The following is a 22,455-nucleotide window of genomic DNA, read 5'->3' on the forward strand; positions in this document are numbered from 1 at the left end:
TCCAATATTGGAAACATTACCGTTCACACACACATCAGCATTTGGAAGCTGCCTCTGTGGAAGAAAATGCTGAAACATCAAAACTGCCCTTCTGCACTTTCTAGCACTTGGTTTCATTAGTCACTATAGAAGGCAGTAGGGTTACAGTTTTGAGCCATGCATAGCTAAGTCAAACTAAACAGAAATGTTCGAATTATTCCACATGCTGGGCTGGATGATTTGGATCCAGGGCTGCTGATCACATGATGTGCTTTGACTTCTGAAGACTCTCAGTCACTGAGTCCAGGAGGCTTTTATCATCTTTGTCTTTAAGAAAAGAGAAATAGAAAGAGAGAGGGGCATCATTATAACCATTGACAACTGACTAACCATGGGTCGTTGCCTGTGATGCTTTTGGAATGCATGGAGAGGTTCCCTGATTAAAAACATCCCACTACATAAATGCAGAATTATATTTTATTGTGACTTTTGTGGGAAGCAAACATGGCAGTTGAGTGAGTTTCAGTTTCCATTAAAACCTTTCCTTCGTAGTTGCCCAGATCTGCCTCAAATAAATCACTGGAAATGAATTTTTCTAGGCATTATCCAAAGCTATCCCTTTAACCCCCAAAGTTTAAACAAAATGAGCGCCACCATTCCTATGCTGTGAAACTGGAAAGATTTCCCCATATGCCCTGTTAGTGTTTGCATTCACACAACTCAGGAATGGCTTAGGCTGGAAGTTCAAACTGCTGATTTTTAATACTTAGCAATTAAAGAGAAACAATGTATGTCTCAAGGATGTTAGGTTTGTATTTCTGGGGAGCCAGACCCATCACAAGTCAGCACAGAAACCAGACATTGAGGATTTGCACCGTGAACTATTTAAGATTAGTGTGTTCACACACACACTCGAGCATTTTCTAGTTTTCTTGGGTGCCAGCCTTGTCCTACAGTGATCTAAAATGTTAGGAGCACGGAGGTAAAGATAACTGGAATCCACAATGGAAGCCTACCAGCTCCAGGTGAGCACCTGGGAAACGTTAACATCTCCCCAATACACGTGTGCCTACACACACACGCATGTACACACCTTCTGCAAATGGAGCAATTCTGGCTAATTAGCCCCTTCTGCCTGATCCCAAAATGGAATCTAACAGCCAGAACGGACACTGTGACCTCTCCCATTGCCACTGAAAATTCCACTGATGCCTAACCCTACATAAGGAAACGCAGTGGGAGAAACCAACCCTTAGGTTGGACTCTATTTTCTCATCTCGCCTTCCAACTTATTAAGGAGTTTTAATAATGCTTAACACCTGACCTCAGGAGGACACATTCATGAGTGGATGGAGGGTGAGACAAAAGACCTCCTGGCTCTCTCCCCTCTCCCCCAGAAGGAGAGAACAGAGTTACAGAACAGTCTCAATATTTACAGACTTACGGTTCACGAATTCAATTATTCGCAAGTGTCTGGCAGCTGCGGCTTCCCCTGGGGCTGCGGGCAGGAGCACCAGCAGCCACCACTTCCCTGGGCAGGAGCGCCAGCAGCCAGGGCCTGCCATATTCACAAAATTCAACATTCATGAGGATTCCCAACACAGAACCCTCCCAAATGTTGAGACCTGCTGTGTTTAGGAGAGTGGTGTACTTGACCAGACTGACAGCTCTGAAGTCTCCAGTATATTTGCAGGAGAACATCATAGGCAGCAGCAGTTTTAGGTTCTGTCATATTTCCCCCACCAATGTGGTTTGTCACTGACCTGCAGTGACAATCTCTCTGTGGGATAGGGGGAGAATTTGGCCCCCAGAGCATATTCATGTTTCTGCTTTGTCTCCTCAGGGGTAGCTAACTAATGTTAATAATGAAAATAGTTTCTCCACCTAGTTATACCAGTCCTCAAACTACAGGTTGAACCTCTCTAGTTCAGCACCCTTGCGACCCGACAAGCACCAAATGAGAGAATTTGCTGAACCATGAGAAGTCAATATTGTCTAGCTGAATTACCACCACTTCCACAGCTTACCAGGCTCCTAAAAGACATTTAGGGGCAAATTACAGCTATACAATATCACTGAACATTGAGAGCCAGGACTAGCTATAAACAAACTTTATGAGAGCATGGGAAACTTGGTTTCTGACTGGCTAAAATCATGCTGGATTAAGGATGTCACCAGACTAGAGAGGTTCAAACTGTACTACTAGATGTGAGCTGTAATCAGAATCCACTTTTCACCTAAGTGGAGCAACATCCCTAGTCTTTTCATTGTGAGGTCAGCAGTGGTCAGATTTAACCGAGGGAGTGCTCTGTGTGTGTGTGTATATATAGTACACATGTGCATACATGCGCACACACACATATATGAAAAGTCTAACTGAAAATAAAACTCTAATTTGGAATAGCAAAGGGAGAATAACTACCACACTTCACCATTGTTCAGAGTTGAGTTACTTTTCCATTAAGACCCGAGAAGAAGGAATTGACGCGTCAAAGTGATATCATTTACGCGGTCAGCCAGCTGTGCCAAAGCAATGGTCACCTACAAAAATAACACTGAAAGATCCATCCAAATGTAGCTTCTCCTTACTGGTGGTGTATCAGTTTCTAACATGTCTCTCAGCTTTCATTTAAGAGAGCAGTGATATGCTTATGCTTGGAGAGAACAGAGCTCAAGAGAAATATACGTCTGTCCTATATTAAAATAAAGGCATTTGTTGCCACAATACCACTGACACAAAGGTCATGGCCCACCCAGTGCAGGCAGGCCTATGTTGAGAGATCACAGGAGTATACTGTGGTCTGAGATTTCAAATCAGTAGCTGCACAGCTGTTGGGGAATCATTGCCAAGGAAGGGAGGCTGAGAACTTGACTCACCATACACCGTCAATGTGCAGCTGCATTTCTCCTGGCCCAGCTCATTCTGAATGGCAATGGTGTAGTCCCCGCTGTCCTTGGAGCTGCAGGTAGGGATCATCAGTGTGCAGACGCCACTTGTTGAGTTGTACCAGAACTTAGAATTGGCTGTGATGTTCACATTGCCTTTGTACAATGTCACCACTGGGCGGGGGTTGCCCACAAAAGCACAACTCATGGTGCAGTCCTGGCCCCGGTGCACTGCATGGTTCTTCAGAGGAGCAATGAAGTGAGGGGCTTGACGCCAGTCTCGCTCATGATACTTCTTCACCTTGACACTGAAATGCTCTGCAGAGGAAACAATGGGATCACAACCACCTGCTTCCAAGTGTGTAAAACAACAGTGCATGCTTCCAGACAGATAGCCGTACTCTGCTGGGTTCTGTGTTCTCTTCCCACAGTGGTGTGAATCACAAGTAGTGGTTCCAATCAACTCAGTTACAGTGGTGTAAAATCCAGGCCCCGGAATACCAGGTGAAGAACAGAAGGAACGGGGAGCATGTCTCAGTATGATTATTCCTACCACTCTACCAGCCCTCTTCACTTACTTGTGCACCTCCTTGCCAGAGGATGATGTGAAGGCCAAGACTGTAACTGGGTTCAAATAAAGAACTAAATAAATACACAGAGGATAGGTCCATCAATGGCTATTAGCCAGGATGGGCAGGGATGGTGTCCCTAGCCTCTGTTTGTCAGAAGCTGAGAATGAGTGACAGGTGAGAGTTCACTTGGTGATCACCTGTTCTGGCCATTACCTCTGGGGCTCCTGGCAGTGGCTACTCTCGGAAGGCAGAACACTGGGCTAGTTGAACCTTTCATCAGACCCAGTGTGGCCATTTTTATATTCTCATGTTCTACATACACAAATGAGGAAGTGGTGTGTCTGGTGGGGAGAGCAGTGGGCTGAGAGTTGGCACCTCTGGGTTCCATTTCCATCTTTAAACACTAACTTCCCATACAACGGTAGACAAGTAATTTAACCTTTTTATATGCCATATATAGAAAGCTGTCAGATTTTTCTGATGAGTGATTTCTCTAGCTAATGTTATTACCTTGAAAAATGGTGGGGAATCTCTGGATGACAAGGTACATTAGAAATGCAAATTGTTTTAATAAATTACTACAAATTATGGTCAACTGATGTATGTAAACTTTTTTGGGGGCTGAAGCATTACATTCACAGAGTTTAAACAGAGGGATTGGCAGTATGCAAAATGCTGCCGAGTCAAGAAAAGTGTATTACAGTCGGCCGTATGCAGTGTGGGAATGTGCTACATTTTTCAGCCAGTGCCAAAAAGCATTTTAAGAAGCCTTTGTTTTTCATGTATCTGCTTTCCCCATCAGTAGGGGCTGGGTAAAATCCCTCGATCCTCTAATTTAATATGAAAGAGCAAAATTTTGCTCTCAGTTATACTGACTGTATTCTCAGAGAAGTTTGCTGCTTTTCTCTGTAGAAGAAGGTCCTTCCACTCTTCTCTCAAAAATGTGCAACCTGAAGACTGCCTGTCATTTTCAATGAAAGGTAGGGAGTAGTTTTCTGCTGCAATTGTTATCCCCCATAGGCCGTGTCTACACTAGCCCCAAACTTCGAAATGGCCATGTAAATGGCCATTTCGAAATTTACTAATGAAGCGCTGAAATACATATTCAGTGCCTCATTAGCATGCGGGCGGCCGCGGCACTTCGAAATTGACGCGGTTCGCCGCCGTGTGGCTCGTCCCGACAGGGCTCCTTTTCGAAAGGACCCCGCCTACTTCGAAGTCCCCTTAGGCGGGGTCCTTTCGAAAAGGAGCCCTGTCGGGATGAGCCGCACGACAGCGAGCCGTGTCAATTTCAAAGTGCCGCGGCCAACCGCATGCTAATGAGGCACTGAATATGTATTTCAGTGCTTCATTAGTAAACTTCGAAATGGCCATTTACATGGCCATTTCGAAGTTTGAGGATAGTGTAGACATAGCCATAAAGAATAGTAATTATCAAGTGCTCCAGGCACAGAAAACTAAATGGTTCTTTTATTTATCCCTGATTAACATCAGTCTGGCTCCACTGTTAGTTCATATTTACAGCAGGTGTATATGAGATTCAAATCAGGCCTCTGAGTGGGGTTTGTTTGGGGCCCATCTCTAATTACACCACTATCTCATTATCCATTAGGCCTGAACACACTGATTAAGCATAGAGGCAAACAAATGGTCAGGGTTAAAAAAAAAGTAAGATAAGACTATAAATAATCCCCACATCTAGGGCACATCACAAATTTTAGGAACTTTTTCCACCCTACAACCTTCCAAAAAAATCGGCTATCTCTCACAATTTTTTTTGGCTATTCATTCTGGGAACTGTCTGAATCCAGCCAGCAATGAGTTGGAGGGCAACCTAATAGTAAAAAATGAGAACTCTTATCTGTCAGGACATATACAGAGAGAATATATTATCATTATTATGCATGTGACTCTTGGTTACACACCTAGAGATCCCGATGTGATTGCATGCTCACAGATGAGATGACAAAGGGAAGAAGAAAGGAGATATTTTGGTCTCCGTTTTACAGATGGACAGCTGAAGTACAGAGCAATTAAGGGACTTGCCCAAGGTCACATAGGAAGTCTTTCACAAAGCTGAGGATTGAAGTCACATCTCCTGGGTCCAACCTAGTCTCTTATCTGTAAGAGTATTCATACCACCTGTACATGCAGCCAGCGTTCCCTATAAGCCGAGTGCTTAGACGCCTGCCCAGGAGAGATTCAGTTGCCTCCCTGCTGATTAGCAAAGTACCCACATCCACCCACAGCTGGTGTTGCACATCTGCACATGCCTTGGTGCACATAACACAATTTATTCTACACCTGGATGGAAAAAAATAGAGGGACCATTGCATGTAACTATTCTAATGTTTACCTTTGTCTTTAGAGATGTACCAGGGCTCTTTGGAATCCAGAGGGTCACTGTCTCCAATGTCATTACGGGCAATGACTCGGAAGTAGTATTTCCTACCGGGTAGAAGGGCTGTGACAGTGTACTTGTTACTGTAGACTTTCTCAGCTGCGGTAAACCAGGTAGCAGTACTAGCATCTCGTTTCATGATGATGTAATGGGCATGCCCGTCATCCATTATATCTGGGGTGTGATTCCATTTTAGAGTCACGGTGTTGGGCACTTCCTCCACCAGCTGCAGATTCTTTGGTGGCCGTGGAAAATCTATCAAATAGGAGGTACCTGTAGTATTTGTTTCCCTCATTTGCACACCTCTATTTTTTTCTCAAAGCAACTTGTCAAACAAGGTGCTGCCTTGTGAATTGCTTATGCATATTTCTGCATGTCTAGTTAATTCAGGTACTGCATGTGCACACCTGCATTTCATACCCTTGGAACTTTCCGGACCTCAGAACCCGGAATCCATTGCAGACTACTTGGCTCCCTGTCTAAAGCCAGTTGTAGCCTCGTAGCTGGAGTTTTTGCTCTACTTTACCTGCCACATGTACGTGGATGTCATAGTAAGCTTCACCATAGTCGTTCTTAAGGTGGATCCCATATACACCAGAATCAGAACGCTTTGTGCTGTGGATGAGGAACTGGGAGTGGTTCTTGCCTTTGGTAATGATCTCTCTTCCTTTTGTGGGAATCCTGTCTTTTTGCCAGGTCACAGTTGGTGGAGGGGAACCCTGCCCAAGACGAATGCATATAAAAGTTAATGGTGGCCTTAACCTTTTGGTACAGAATAGATAGCTCTGAACCTAGCATAACATCATCTTGGATGCAACCAAAAACACTCCAAGGAGATGACTTCTGGGGAATTTTGGCAGTAGAAATACTATAACAATGTATGTTTTACTAGTATTAGGCCAGATGCTCAGCTGATGTAGGTAGACATAGCTCCATTGCCTTCAGTGGAGTTATGGTGGTTTACTGAATCTGAGGATCTGATACTGGGTTTTGTTTCAAGATGATGATGTTGCCAAGATTCTCCAATAGGCTAAAAGAATCTGACTTCCCCCAACGTTACCTGTGAGGAGTGGACTCAGCCAGAGACATTCCAATATAGCCTTGAGAGTAAAGTGTCTCCCGGCATAATCTTCTCCAAACACTTTTTAAAAGTGGAGAAAAGAGGGTTGGTGTGATAGAAGCAACACCTCAGCTCCAGACATGGTGCCAAGAGGATTTCCCCAGGGGAAACTGCAGCTTGTCTAGTGCAGGGAATTCAAGCTGGGATAAACAGGTGACCCCCTGCAACCTTCCTTCAGGCCTGCTTCTGCCATTTTTTCACTCCTGCTGAAGGCTGTGCTTGGGACGACGACTATCAGAGCTGCAGGGACAGGATTAAGCCCTTAAGTCCCTGTTGAATCAAATCTTCTGCTGATTTTTATGGAGCTGTGCCTGACAGAGGGCAGAGCCACACCTGTGAGATTCACCCCCTTGGGCTGGCCACTGCTGTCAGTTATGCTAGTGTAAAGCAGGAACAGCTAAATTGTCATCAGGGCTTCAATTAGGAGGTGAGGTGATGGTATAAAACTGCTCAGGTCAGCCCGGGCTTCCTGGCTTCTGGTTTTGGCTGAGCAGCCCTCCAGCCTCCTTGGCCAGTGCCGGGAGCACTCCCTGCTCTGCTTCAACCCACTGATTGTCATCAGTGAAGTGACTGTGGTTTTAGGGCCCAATTCTGTGCTAGTGTTCAAGCGCACTCAGCTCTCTCTGATTTAACTGCCCTCAATAGTGATCGAGAGTGTTTAAGTCTTGGAGGTGTTTGGCTTTAGAAGCCACACACGGTATTGCTTCCATTAATGAATATGTGGCCCTCATTATCTTCCCGCTGCTATGAAGCACGTGGTGCCCCTCAGTGCATAACAGCGAATATTCATGATGGCTGTTAACACAATACATTAAAATTCCTCGAGACCAGTGCAGTGAAGTAACTTTCAGAATAATGGGAAAGGCGTGATGGCTTATCAGTACAAGCTGTATCCTGTGCAATTACTGAGTTGAAAAAAAAAACCCAAAAAACCACCCTGCACTTCCTGGCCCCACGTGACAATCATGTGCACCTTTATTAATAACACTTCTTCATTATGCTGCTTGTAAAACTTTGCTCTCCCAGCCTGATTTGTGCAGAATAGATCACAGGATTTGTAAAGCTCCGGTGAGTTTGGCATCTCAATCCGATGCTTTGCATGGCCACAGTCAATGAAGCAGCAGTTACACACCTTTCCATGCTGGGCTGCTCCTAGTCACTGACAGTGTTTAGTCTGGGTGGGTTGTATCTGTGCCACTTTAGAAGCCCAGAGGAAGGAACTGTGTCTCAGGGAGCCATAATGCCTGCCGTGCTCCCTCATCACTCACTCCCATGACAGTCAGCCATTGGCCCTGACCAGCAGCAGGTTGCTTCACATACTCCCATGCTGGTTCAGCTGTTCTTGTCAGTACACTGATGGGATGGAGCTTAGGGCTTAACCATTTGCCTTCCTGCCCCCTGCAAAGCGTGGGAATATACTGGGCACCTTGTCATCGCTTCCTCCATTACTGCTGCCATGGAAATGTGAGGAGGCCACAGGGCATTTCAGTGGATGTTCCAACCAGTGTTCCCTGTAACTTTTTCCATCCATGGGAGGAATGAATTTTGTTATGTGCACCAAGGCATGTGTGGATGTGCACCACCACTAGAAACACATGCTGCTGGCTCTGAGTGGCTGCGGGCCCTCTGCTAATCAGCAGGTTGGTGCCTGAATCTCTCTGGGGGGCCGCCCAAGAGCTCAGCTTACAGGGAATACTGGTTCCAACATATATGGCTTGTGGGGCCAGGCCCCACATCTGTGAAAGGAGGAAGACAGGTTATGTACATGGCAACATTTTGATGCCAAAGAAACTTCTCAGCACTGATTTTCCTTGAGGTAGAGCAGGGCAGACAGATACTTACAGTAAAAGCGGCGTGAATGCAGAGAGCTGTCCCAGCACGAACCACCATATGACTCTTCAGCTTGGCACTTAGATCAAACTTAGGAGAGGCTAAAACACAAAACACCACAACAACAGAGAAAGAGAAAGACAGAGAGAAATTAAAATCTTAGAGGCCTCTTATCGGAATAGGCACCCTCTCTCCCCGGTCAGCTTGCCATTTTAAGCATAGCACAGTGAAAACAGAATGATAGGAGAAAGAAAAACAGTCACTGAAATCAGCTTCTGCAGAAGACAGCTAGTAATTGCAGCATAAGATAGGAAAGGAATTGGGATTTTGTTCCTCTTACAAGTAAAAATGAAGCTACTCTTAATTATGTACAGATACTGCAATGATGGGCTTATTGGTTCTAGAGGGGAACATGTATACATATATACAGGATAGGAAACAGGTATACATATTTTCATTTGGAGCTGCTGCCAGTTAGTAGCCACAGCTATTTAGTTGGGACACCTTTACCATGCAATTTTAAAGAAAGGCTGTACCTTTGCTATCAAAGAAGTTAAGCAATAGGAGTAAGTCATACGCTTTAGCCCTTCCCTTCAAACCACCTGAGTACTAATTACACTGAAACCAAGACCTGGGTGAACAAGTGTTAGGGTGTGATTGTTATGGGTCGATGGGGCACCACTACCAGAGGTACTCCTTTAGAGGTTAATGAGTCAAGTGTGTGAATAGGTGTTCACTAATGCGAGGACTGTGCAATCAAGCCTTGAATTTGTTCTGCAGTGTAAGGCATCCATTATCATATACATTTAACACCTCCACCTCTTGCCCTCTCAGGTACTAGTGGCACTCTCAGTTTTAGTCATATTCTTTTAAACTAAGCTGGAGGAAGGAGCAAGTATCACTATTTAACAATTATTACATCATTACTTACATTGCTTGAAATTACCTCTTCTACCAAGTTAAAAGTAACTACCCATCCTTTACTTCAGCCACTCTGACAGCAGATCTGGTTCCCATCAAACTACATGTACTCTTTGTTACAGCATGGCATGTTCCTATTTCCCACCACAGTTTTTTGTTTTGGTAGTGCACTAAATCTGAAGTTCGTTTGGTGTTCCTCTTGAAGGAGAGGGAATAATTTGTATGCAGACTGTTAGTGCAATTTTGAAGTGAAAACCTAAAGGAAAACCTCCTTTTAATATATATTCTAATTCTGTGCTGTTCCACTGGATGTTATCATCTGACATTTGCTGGGCCTGCACCAGCCGTTTTTATTCTTGATGGAAATCACTGCAATGTAGCATAACTCATGATTTGCCTTGCTAGTCTTCTGCCTCATCAGGCAGCTTCATCTCCTGGGAACATCCCAGAAATAAGCTATTTGAATTTCCTAACAAAAACAAACTCACTGCCCATGAGTGCGAAACAACAGAAGTTTGAATTGCCACCTCTGATAATAGGGTTCATATAGGAGATTAATGGTAGACAAGCGATCTCAGCCATTGATTGTAAGATTTGACAGGGTCTTCTGGGGTCTTTCCTTTGATAATACAATTACCTCCATCATGTCTTTTTTTCACGTGGCACCTGATTGTTCATTTGAACTACAGCAGTAACTCTACCCAGTTGGAAAAATGGTAATCTTTGCCTCGGTACCATTGTCTCTATTGCAAATGGGCACTTCCAGTACCGTGATACGGCTACTGATCAGAACACTATCTACCCACCTAACCCATCAGGCGGCATCAGTATCAGCAGTCAGGAAGTCCCAGGGAACTCCTCTTTAATCACATAGCTGACATGGGAGACTAGAAGACAGAACAAGTTGCAGCCAGTTGGGCTGTAGTGGAGATTTCAAGAACTAATGTGAAGAATTCCTTATGGTACAGCCCTGGCAGGAAGTGTGTCAGAACACCTATCAGTACAACTCTGGGACTCTGCAAAGAGCTTCTGCGGCCCAATGTCACTTGCCAACATTTTATCTGCAAACACTAAGTGAAATTTACTTGAGGATATGAACAAAAAATAAGACCCGTGGCATTAAGAGTCAACTGCTGCACAGACCAGAACAACCATTTGTTTATAACCTTTTCTGGGAGAAGCTTCTTCATTTAATTTAATTCATCTTCATTCTCAGTCTAAAAAGGCTAGAAATGCTGGATTTTACCCTATCTATCTGAGCTAGTTTTCTGTGAACAAAACCAGATCCCTCATTGATCGTCCTTGTTCATAGTGAAGATGTATTTGGTGAGAGCTTGTTTGAACATTACACATCAGTGACAGTGGCAGACTGTCGGAGGACAACTGGATTACATACCAATGTTCATCTAGCCATTAATCAAAAGCTCTCAAAGCGTTATTACCTACAAAGAACATTAGCCTTAATTAACAGTCACTCTGTGAAACGGTGTAAGCCAGGGCTATTAAAATAAACATACTGACTCTTGAATGAATAACAGAAGTGATGTGCAGCCAGTCAGGACATCCTGGTGATTACCTGGAGGAGGCATAGCTAGAACTCCTTGCGCTAGCTCTGCTGGTTCTCCCACACCTGCTTCATTTACAGCTCGGATTCGGAAGAAATATTTCTGCCTTTCTTGCAAGCCTCCCACAGTGTAGCTAGTGCCTGAGATTGGGATTTTAGAGCATTTTGTCCATTCCTTGCTGTTCTCAGCACGCATCTCGAGTATGTACCCTGAGGGCAAGTCTCCTTGATCTGGTTGCTCCCACGCCAAGGAAATGCTGGAGTTGGAAGAGTCAATCACATGTATCCCCTTCACCATTCCGGGGGGCTCTGAAATAGCCACACAACACTGGCAATGAGCACAGCATACTGCAAGCAGGGATTCTCACCTGTATCTCTGCACCAACCCCACATTTCCATAGATGAGGAGTGATTTCAGCCAAATCTGTTTTTTGGGGGTGTCTGACTGGAGACCTGAAAAAAGCCTGATTTCCAGTAAGTGCTGTTTCTGAAGGGTGTGAGCACATTCCTCCTTAAGGCTGAATTTTAGGGGCACATGACATGACAGATGTCTGACTTCAGTTACAAGCAGCACCCTCTCTAAATAGAGACAACCTATCCCTAACAGTGAGGGGCCGAAGGTTAGAGAAGGGCAACTTAGAGTAGCCAAGGAGGGCTACCTGGCAGGAAGAGAATATGCCCACTTCCCCTCCCAGTTAGCTGAAAAGCCAGAGAGCATTTCTTACTATGAATCTGGTATCGCTTTGAGTCTTCTGTCCCTCAATAAATCCTGTCTGAAATAAAGGGATGTGGAGCCTGATCATAGAATCATAGAAGAGTAGGACTGGGAGGGACCTCGAGAGGCCATCGAGTCCAGCCCCCTGCCTTCATGATAGGACCAAGCATGATGATAGTTTTTAGGTACTATTTGGTCTGCCCACACTGATAAACTGGTCCATCAGCCTACCAGGCACCTTTATCGTATCTCCAGGTAGGTGTCTAAAAATAGGGCTACCCACAAATTGCTAGTCAGTGTTGAAAACTTAAACCTCAGTTTCTGTTCATCAGGTCTACCCATGTCCATTTTGATGGTCCCTGCAGTACTTCATAATACATACAACACATCAGAGGACCCAAGGATAGGGTATTAAAAGCCAGCTAAAGTTTTAGGATTAAAATTAATGGGAAATGGATGCCCAAATTCCTTAGTTGGCTTGGAAAATCTCAGCCAAAAATGCTACAATAAGAAATAAATGTGAATGCACTGGGCATAGCGAATGCTTACTACAAACAAACAAATAGTTGTGTTCACTGTGGGCAAGAGGAATTGGATGGGAATGTTCAAGCAGCATTCTTCACTTTGTTGTCCAAGATAATATGAATTGTTAAACATGAAGGGAGTTATATCTTTGGCTGTGCCATTTTGTGGCGTGGCCCTTTAATAAGAAGGCACTTAGGAACTATTTAAGATAGCACCCTGTGTAGAGAGAAGAATTATTTCTCCTCTAGTGTGGCTGACTCTGTTTTTCTAAACTAACAACAGCCACTGAGATCCCTTCCTGCAACAATTACAGAAGCTCCCCCTTTCCATACAGTTTAGGGATAGCTCAGTGGTTTGAGCATTGCTCTGCTAAATCCAGGGCTGTGAATTCAATCCTTAAGGGGGCCATTTGGGGATCTGGGCAAGATAGAAATAAAAAAAAGAGGTTGGTCCTGCCAATAGGGCAGGGGACTGGACTTGATGATGTCCATTCCAGCTCTGTGAGATGTGTATCTCCATATATTAGGCATGGCACAACAACGTGGTTTGAAGATGGCTTTGGTTATGTGGCTGTATGGAATAGAATTACCCAGAGATGGTACATAGACCTCCTGGCCCACTGTAACAGGTTACATAGACCATTTCTGATCTCACTGAGGTTACTGGGAGCTTGGCTGTGACTTCAGTGAATGAGTGATTACTTAGGCCCTACATTTTTATCAAAGAGAAAAACAGACTTGCAAACTAAGCCTTGGAAAACTTGCTCAATCATGACTAATTATGCAGAGATTTATCCTTCTTTTACCAAAGGTTAAGACTGCGGTAGAGGGGAGAATATCACCCTATGGAGCACAGTTTTGTGGTATGCTGAAATCCATTAAACAAAAATGATTTCCACTGGAATGCAATGATTGTGTCATGACTTTTGGCAGAGTACAAATACCAGGAAGTGAATGAAAACCTCCTCAATATAGAAAGCACAGCAGCAATTTATCAAGTTGATCTGTTCATGCTGTCTGCTTAGAATATGGGCCTTGTCAGGGAAGCAGCTTTAAGAAAACTAGTAGATGAGTAATAAGAGAAACCTACTAATGGGATCCTTTGCAACAACAGAATTTGAGGCTGCACTGGGATGTCCAGGTCCTGCCCGGTTCACAGCTGTAACACGGAACTCATATTCTGTATCCTCCAGCAATCCATCCACTTTAAACTTGGTATCTAAAGATGAAAATATCACAAGTGTGTAGCTGGTTCATAATTTTTAAGTAAAGTCCTTTCATACATAAAATAATTCTCAACTGATCATCAGAGCAAAGAAATACATACAAATCACTTTTGGCCAGAGACTAAGCATGAGAAATTTCATCTCAATAACATTTTGGGGGAACATTATGAAGGATGATGGTCCCCGGATACACAGTCATGCACCCAGCTTGCACAATGGAACCACAGGGATTCTACGGGGAACCCCTGTGGCATAGGCGAATGTACTTTAAATGTATAACATAGAAACCAATTTGGACTTAAAATGTATAACATAGAAAAGAATGTATAATTTGCCAATACAGTTCCTTCTACTTAATTGAGGGCCAGGGTCTAATGCCATCACTCATGTTGGGCAATGTTTTTGAGTAAGACTATTAGAGTCTGGCAACCAAAGACACTTGCGATTGATCCTCCTCCATTCAATTTAATCAAAACCTCTGGAACAAAATATCCTGTTAAACTTAACACAGCATCCACACTTCACAGCAATTAACTTTGCTCCTTCAATTGATTACCATTTAATTAATAAGGAAATCCAAAATTCAAATCGAGACTTAAGAATCCAAGAAAGATTCACATTACTAGAAGATGACTAAAACTAAGAGTAGTATTATTCAGATGGTGTTGATATAAATGTTTCCATATGCTATAAAAGCTGTGATTTATTTTAGCATAAACAATCACCATTACATTTGGATAACATGCTCAACTGGTTATTCAAATCAATGTTAGTCAAAAAACAAAGAAAGGCAGAAAAAAATTTCAAATGTGCGTGGCTTGAAATTAGGCACCAAGAGCCACATGTTGGCACATAAATAAAAAAGGCCCGAGTTTCTGTGGTGCAGATATCCAATGCTCCCATTTGATCTCATGCTTAGCACCTCTGAAAATCAGGCCAGAGCTGTTTAGGTGCCTAAATATAGATCTAGATCTAAAATTTCAAGCAAGCATGTTTGTAAATTTGGACCTTAATATCTATCTGGTCTTCAAAAACCATATGTTCTGTCTAGACAATATTGTCCCTTAGCTTGACTGGTTAGAACTTCACTGTCTCATCTCATGTCCTCTCTAGCTCTCATTTTGCTTTTGCATGGGGTAGGGGACTTACCTTGGACTAGCTCTTTGGTAACTGGGACCCAAAGTTTGCTGTCTTTCTTCCTTCTTTCTACAATATACCCTTGTATGGGGGAGCCACCGTCCTGTGTTGGAGGGTTCCAGGTGATGGTGACGGCTTCCTTAGTAACATCTGTAACCTGAGGCTGAGAAGCCAGCCCTGGAGGCTCTAGACAGAGTTAAATTCAGAATAGGAGAATCAGAATCACCTGCTGCTCCACTGCAAAACTCCTTATGGGAAGAATAACAGATAGGAAGCAAAGAAGGGTAATCTGGACCTCTAGTTTCATTCATTGCCGAAACCCCCCTTCTAAAGCTTTTCATTCATCTATTCCCCCCCTCAGATTTTTATGATTCAGCAGCGGACTGTACTTATTTGTAAAAACTTGAAAATGTCATCACCTTGTGTTTGTTCCTAAGATATTGTTGTACATTTTTACTGATCATGTGATCTAAAAGCACAAAATTTGGACCCAGGAATTCCTGAGATGGTAAGTCTCACATTGATTTTTTTTCTTTGGCCTTGAACAAATTGCATATCCTCTTTGCCTCATTTCTTCCATCTATAAATTGAGGATACTAACACTTACTTAATTATCTAATAAGGGTGTTGTAAAAAATAGTTATGTAATGTTTGGTAAAGTATTTTGAATGTAAAAGTACCATGTAAGCAATGAAGGCTGAAAGCTCTGCCAAAGATCTAGTCAGTTTTTTTTTACATGCCGAAAATAATAACTTGTACAAAAATTTCCAAGGAAAATCAAAAAGGAAAATTTTGATCCAACAAATGAAATACTCGTATTCAAAAATGCTGTCATGGTATATATTGGGAGCTGTAGGTCCAGCATCTCATGCTCTCATTTTCTTGTGTTGGCTGGGCTCCCTGATTGGACTACCTCTCCCATGATGAACCCAGGTCTCCCCTCCTGGTCAGGGGAAGCCATGAGTGCTAGCAGATGGCTGTGGTGCATCATGAGAGGTGTAGTTTGGCTTAAGAAGAGATACTTACATTACAAATCTCATGAGACATTTTGCAGGCATTGAAGAATTGAAATATTTCACTTTTTGGCTAAAAATAATTTTTCTGGGCATTTAATTGTTAAACATAAATGTTGCACAGAAAGTAGACACTTTAATAATTGTTTTGTTCCCCCACCCATTTTTTGTCAAAAAATGGATTTGATGAAAATATTTCAAACAGCCCTACCATACACAACTATGCACTTGTATAAATGAAACTAACAATGTTGAATAGCAAATGGTACAAAATCTCCCCTGATTTATTGTTGTTTTAGACATCTCTCAGCTCTCAGAAAGTGATCAAAGACAACAGAAATAAGCCAAATATTCTGTTAAGTTTGTGTAACCCATGTTAGCTGAGTGTTGGTTTTAGCTCCCTTTAGGGGCTCTTTCTCAGGAGCAGTATTTTGAATACCTTTCTACTTCCAGTCAGAGGATATTGTCCCTGGTTCAAACCTTGCTGTCAAAACAAGCAAGGGATGGTTACAAAGGTTCCGCCCTTCTTGGAGATTTCAGCCCTGAAGTGCAGGAAGTCAAAGAAGGGACAAAGGCTTCTTTTTTTTTTTTTGAGAAAGGGTGGGAGGAAGAAGAAGAAGAGAAAGTAAAATAATTAAAAAACAACAACTCTGGAATTCTCAGGTGCTTACCAATAGGTTCTCCAGCAAAGATTTCTTCTGTCTCCAGTGGATCGCTCAGACCCTCTGAGTTGACAGCAATGATTCTGAACTGATAGGCTTTACCTTCCTCTACCTTATCAGTGGCAAATGTGGTATTTTTGCCATCAGTTTCCCCAATTTTGATCCAGGACTTTTTTCCAGCCATCTTCTTTTCAATGATGAAGTGAGTCACTTGCTTTCCTCCATCGTCTTTGGGTGCTTTCCATTTCATTTTAATGCATTTTCCTGTATGCTCTAGAAATTCTACTTTACCTTGTGGTGGTTTTGGTTTGTCTGCAACACAGGGAGATAAACAGAATGACATGCAAGGTAACTGTTAAGCAATCTCTCTCCTCATCTGGTGTAAATAGGTGTTGGAGCTACACCGATTTACAGCAGCTGACTCACATTCTGTCGCCATTGCAGGGATTTCTGAACTTTGGACCCACAGTGGCCTCGGAATGGATTTTTACAATTTTACGTGTCTCCAGTGAATTGCTATACATGATGTGTTCAGGACCTACCAACAACATTGAGATGTAGATTGACAACAGCTGAGCCATAATCATTTTTCAGCTTCATTGTAATGTTTCCACTGTCTTCTCTCACACAGTTTTTAATTGTGAGCGATGCACAGTCACTGGCTTTTTCCATCACAACCTTCTCTTCCTCGGTCAACTCAATTCCGTCCTTGAACCAGCTGACTTTTGGCAGTGGCTTTCCTTTGAATGGAATCTTGATGTTTGCAGTATGCCCAGCCTTCACTGTCACAGGGTGGGCAGCCAAAGCCTCCAGCACATATGGGTCGATGACAGGAGGATCTTGAGGAAAAATGGAAGAGACACATGAATAACTGCAGCCATGAAAGGTAATTTGGTGCTTTTAAGGCACTAGTGAGTTCCCTAGCATTGTTCAGGACCTTAACTCCTTCACCCCCAAGTTTCTTTAATGGTAGAATCCCTGATTTTACGGAAGGCCTGAGGGACATCCACAATTTTGACATTTGGATTCAGATATTCCAGTTTCCCAGATTACCATACAGAGACCTGTGTAGCTTTCCCAAGACTGTCCAGCTCAACAGACAAGTAGACAAGGGGCCTCTAGGAAGCATCATTTTCAAGGAGCATCTGGGTTCCAGCAGTATGAAGATTAAATCCTGTGGTGATTCTAAGCTCTGTATGGCACAAGGCTGAGCCTTCATGATGCTTCTGACCAAGGGCCAAATTCTGATATCCAGGCTTCTGCTGAGCATATGAGGTTATGTATCCATTAAGTGGACATGTAACTGCTTAAGTAAGTGCAAACAATGAGCAATTATTAATGGAACTATGTCAGATTGAAAGGAGGTCTCAAGTGAGTTCCACAGAGATCCTTCATCTTGGCAGCAGGGTAAAACTAGATGACTCTGGCAGTTCCATCTAACCCTTTGGTTTTATGAAGCAGAGAGACTACCTGCAAAATAAGGTACTATGTGAACAGTAAAGTATTGTGCACTGTAAGTAAGTGTTGCTGAATAGAACTTCTTCTTGAGCTGGCTGGAAAACAGTATTTTTCCTTTTTATATGAAAAGGATTTTGTAATTAAAAAAAAATTGCTAAAATTATCCTGCTTTTCAATGAAAAGCTGATGTCCCGCTATACTGTAACATTTTCTGTTTTAAGTTTTCATTCACTCAGTCAGATTCTTCCATGAAATATTTAATTTGTAAAAGGCCATTTTTTGTTTAAAAATCCATTTTTGGAAAAAAAAAAAAACAACCCAAGCCATCATCTGTAGCACTGACCATTGGATATTTAGTTACAGAGTTCAGTTAATTTTTTTCAGTATTGCAGCTATGCCACCTGGAATGTTCATGTGTTAGGAACTACTTTGTGATAAATGTTGCTTGATGCTCCAAGTAGTTGCTTGGAGTCCCCATAATTTAGAGGATGGAGACAGGCTGACTGCTGTGCTAAAAGGAAAGGGAGTTTTAGTGCCATCTGCCTGCCAAAAGTTAGGTGAACAAATATTTTTTTGCTGTAAGATTTTTCTTGTTACTGCAGGAGCAATACTCAAAAATGGTTCAGGTCAAAATTTTCAAATCTCGATGCTTAAAGATACGCACCAAAATCTCGTTCCTTCAAGCGATTTCCTGATTTACTCCCACTAAAGTGTGAACAAGTGCCCTTTTTTGTGTGAAGAAGTGGGGTTTGCATACATGAATAGATGAGCCTGCAAATGCTGTAGGCCCCAGGAAGGAGGCCTGTTAGAAATTTGCTCCTATACAAGTGCAAGTGATTCATTGGGGAACAGTGTTAAGGAAAAGAGTTAGCACCTGCAATGGCAACAGTGGCCTCACTTTCTGCCCCCTTGGCTCTGAATGTGTACTTCCCTTCATGTTCCGCTCCCATTTTGTCAATGATCAGTTTGTGGACCGCTCCCTGCTTGACTATCTGGACCCCTGTCATATCGGTAATCTGAAAGGAAGATTAAGGCAGGTTAGGAAAGAACTAATCAGAGATTCTTGACTATAAGGTCCCGAGTAGAGTCAGGAACCCTGGCTCGCATGCTCGTAAAATGCTTAGTGATTCTTGGCTGGAAAGAATGTAGGGTTTTATGTATTCACAGGATCAGAATAAGCAGTGCTTCTCTGTGATGGTGTGGGGGGAGGGGGCACCACTCTGCACATGGAATCTGACCGGAGCAGGATCTTCGTGTCCAGTGGACGACCTGAATGGGAAAGGAGCCCTGCTGACACTGAGGGAAGGAGGTGATTCTGTAAGAGAAAGGGAGAGGCAGAGAATGCTGTGTAGAAGGCATGGGAAGGGGCAGATTCAGTGATTTGTTGGGCACATGGGAGAGGAAGATAGCTGACAAACAAATGCAGGATGGTTGCCATGCGAAAATTATACAAACAATAAAGAAGACTGTGTTCCATATGAGTGGGAAGACAGACTTGTTCTCATGGATCTGAACTAATTGGTCCATTCTTATTCTAGGTTCCTTTCCAAGTTTTCAACACTGTGTCAATACCTGAAGCCCTTACTCAGGAAAAATCCCACTAAGATTTCCCAGCATTTCATATTTTTCTAATTACAACAAAAAATATTCACCTCTTTGCCGTCCTTCAGCCAAACTCCATCTACCTTCTCATCACTGAGGACAACACAGAGCTCTGCTGGGTTCCCAGTAGGAGCCTCAACATCAGACATGCCGCTCTTGACCGTAGCAAATCTCTCTGAAAAATATGCCAGTGAGAGTAAGGAATAAGCAAACAAGGACGGTAAGTAAAACCAACTTTGATGCCCTGAGTACTTCTGCACCAAAGCACAGAATTAGCAAGGGAGAAACCTCATAAGGGTGTTTGGCTCAGTTGGGATAAACAAACTAGACACTTACACTGACCAAACACTAGCTCCTGCTTCTAATTGATAAGTTCAATGTTATGATGGGAAACGGGACAGAGAAACGCACTGTTAGAGACATCTGCTGACAAAGAGGACTGGTGAATATGTTAATGTATCACACCTGGGAGATGGGGGTGGCCTGGAAGGGATGGATATGCCAGCACAGCCTGTATCCACACTGTTTCCTGAGAAATGGGGGAAAGACTGTCTCTTTCTATGAAATCTCTCTTCAGTGCTCAAAGGCCATTGTGGGTAAATTCATTGGTTCTCTGACCTGCCCCTCTGAGGAAAGTAAGAAGGAGAAGGTTTTTTAAAGAGGCATGTTTAAAATCAATTTTAAAAAGGCCACGGGAAAGCAGCTGAGAGCTCATCAAGAAACCTGTTCATGTGAAATTGCCCCCTCACTCCCCACCCCAATTTTCTGTCTGAAGAATTAGTAGAAATTAAGATACTCCAGACCTTCCCCCAGCCTGGAGCATGGAAGGCACAGTCAATCCTGCAGCTGCTCTTTATGTCATTCTAACAAGTGGTCTGCAGATGGCACTCTTATACCACTCTCTGATTTGCTCACCTTGATTATCTTTTTCTGATTTGTCCTCCTTGCTTACTGCTTTGGGTTCTCTGTGCCTTAAATATTGAGTCTGTTCTGGTCTGGCTATGGTCTGAAGAAGTGGGTCTGTCCCACGAAAGCTCACCTAATAAACTATTTTGCTAGTCTTTAAAGTGCTACTTGACTGCTTTTTGTTTTTATACCAGTCTGTGTTGGCTTCTTCCTTCCCTTCTGCTGTAGATCAAAAGCCAAATTCAACCTGGCATGAAGAGGCACTGTCCGCAAACCCAGGGCCAGGTGAAGACATAATCTCTATGGGCACATGATGGCACAGGAATCTAAATGGTCATTTTAAAACAATCCTTTCCCTAACACTCATGGCTGCACAAAAGTGCAGGGAAAATATGACCCATATGTAACCCATTCAGTGACCCCGCCTGCATCTGCAGGGAGCCTGAAACTATAGTTATAAAAGCATGAACTGCCACATTCATTTCAGAGGGATGTTATATCTGAGACATCAGGATCGCTGAGTGGGGGAGGAACCCATGCCAAACTACTCTGGCAGAAGACTGCATTGTATCGGACTTTCCTGGCCACTGCACCCTGGCTCAGCAGAGGCAGTGACAATGTCTCCCCCACTTAAATCCTCTGCTCACATGAGTGGAGTCAGAGTCCTTCCTCTTTTGGAACAAAACCCTGTTCACCTGGAGATGAGGAGCCGTGATCTGGGGAAGGGGTGGTGTGCCCACACCTACAGTCATAGGGAATAATCATTGGGGCAGGATCATGGTGGGGGTGCGGCATGGCCCCCGATTGGTCTTGTTTAAGCCTGGTACATTTGTTTCCTCCATCATTTCTGGGATTATGAATATCAGCTTTTCTCTGAGTCTGTCTTTCCTGATTAGCAGGTCTACGTGCTGCCCCTACCCCACTGCCACATCATCTGGCTCTGTGTGTGTGAAATGGGTGTTATTTTTATCCATTCATTCTCTGTGTCCATTCTTTTAAGCTGGACTTCTATGAGACAAAGGTTTTTCTGGCAGGAAGGTGGGTATAAATAAAAGCCAATCTGCTTCCACTTGTCACCTGAATATGAGAAAGGCCATTAGAATTCAGAAAGTGGCTCAGAAAATCTGACTCTGGTTTAAATTGCAGTACCAGGTACATTTAAGTGGGTTTTGTGGATTTTAGGGTGTATGGTAAGAATCCCTTAAAGATGTAGGGTAAGAATCCCTTATGCATCCCTTACACGCACACTGATTAAAATTACAAAGATGATATACTAAATACTTTTGAGTTTCAGGGGCCTGTATGCAAGGGTTTAGTTTGAAATCCACTAAATCCTTTTATAGCATCTTAGATCAAAGAAAAGCTCTTAGCCGATAACAGTTATCTATCATCTCTGTCTACAAATAGGGAGACAGATATACTTGGAGGTTAAGTGATTTGTCCCAGGTCAAACAGCAAATACAATTCCAAGTGAGGAACAAAATTCAGATCACTTGATGCCACATTCCCTCCTGTAACCACTAGACTACACAGCATCTCTAAAATGTAGAATATTGCAACACTATTAAAGTTCCTTTCTTTTCTCTGCTCAAACCACTCTCTTGACCCAGTTGCCCTTACCTTCCACAGTTACATTGCCAGTGCTGTAGTACTCAGTTGGGTCATTCTCTTGCATAGCAATCACCTTGTACTCTCCTGAGTCACTCAGCTCCGCATCATCAATGATCAGCTCTGCCCTCTTCCCTTCATGTATCATGCTGTATTTGTTAGACCTCTCAATCACCTTCCCAGCCTTCATCCACTTCAGCCGAACATCTTTTGAGGTCAGCTCACACTCCAGGCAAGCTTTCCCTTTCTCCTTGACTCGTACGTTCTTCAGGTTGCTGACAAATTTAATTGGAATTCCTTGAGAAAGAGGGAGGGTAAAGAGATCAGCAGT

General features: G+C 43.1%; 1 protein-coding gene across 1 annotated transcript in view; it reads right to left on the reverse strand.

The window, feature by feature from the left end:
- Positions 1-212: 212 nt before the first annotated feature.
- Positions 213-22,455, reverse strand: part of IGSF22 (immunoglobulin superfamily member 22) — a 42,552-nt gene continuing 20,309 nt past the window's right edge. Inside the window, exons 11-23 of the mRNA XM_074999052.1 lie at positions 22,137-22,421; positions 19,661-19,785; positions 18,883-19,024; positions 17,093-17,389; positions 16,560-16,862; positions 14,888-15,061; positions 13,603-13,731; positions 11,286-11,582; positions 8,801-8,889; positions 6,365-6,557; positions 5,794-6,093; positions 2,857-3,183; positions 213-306 (exon numbers count right to left, since the gene is read on the reverse strand). Of these exons, the coding sequence (XP_074855153.1) occupies positions 239-306; positions 2,857-3,183; positions 5,794-6,093; positions 6,365-6,557; positions 8,801-8,889; positions 11,286-11,582; positions 13,603-13,731; positions 14,888-15,061; positions 16,560-16,862; positions 17,093-17,389; positions 18,883-19,024; positions 19,661-19,785; positions 22,137-22,421 (2,729 nt within the window). The 3' untranslated portion in view covers positions 213-238. The remainder of the gene's footprint in view (positions 307-2,856; positions 3,184-5,793; positions 6,094-6,364; positions 6,558-8,800; positions 8,890-11,285; positions 11,583-13,602; positions 13,732-14,887; positions 15,062-16,559; positions 16,863-17,092; positions 17,390-18,882; positions 19,025-19,660; positions 19,786-22,136; positions 22,422-22,455) is intronic.

The sequence above is a fragment of the Carettochelys insculpta genome, chromosome 6 (genome assembly GCF_033958435.1).
Source record: "Carettochelys insculpta isolate YL-2023 chromosome 6, ASM3395843v1, whole genome shotgun sequence".
Classification (NCBI taxonomy): domain Eukaryota; kingdom Metazoa; phylum Chordata; order Testudines; family Carettochelyidae; genus Carettochelys; species Carettochelys insculpta.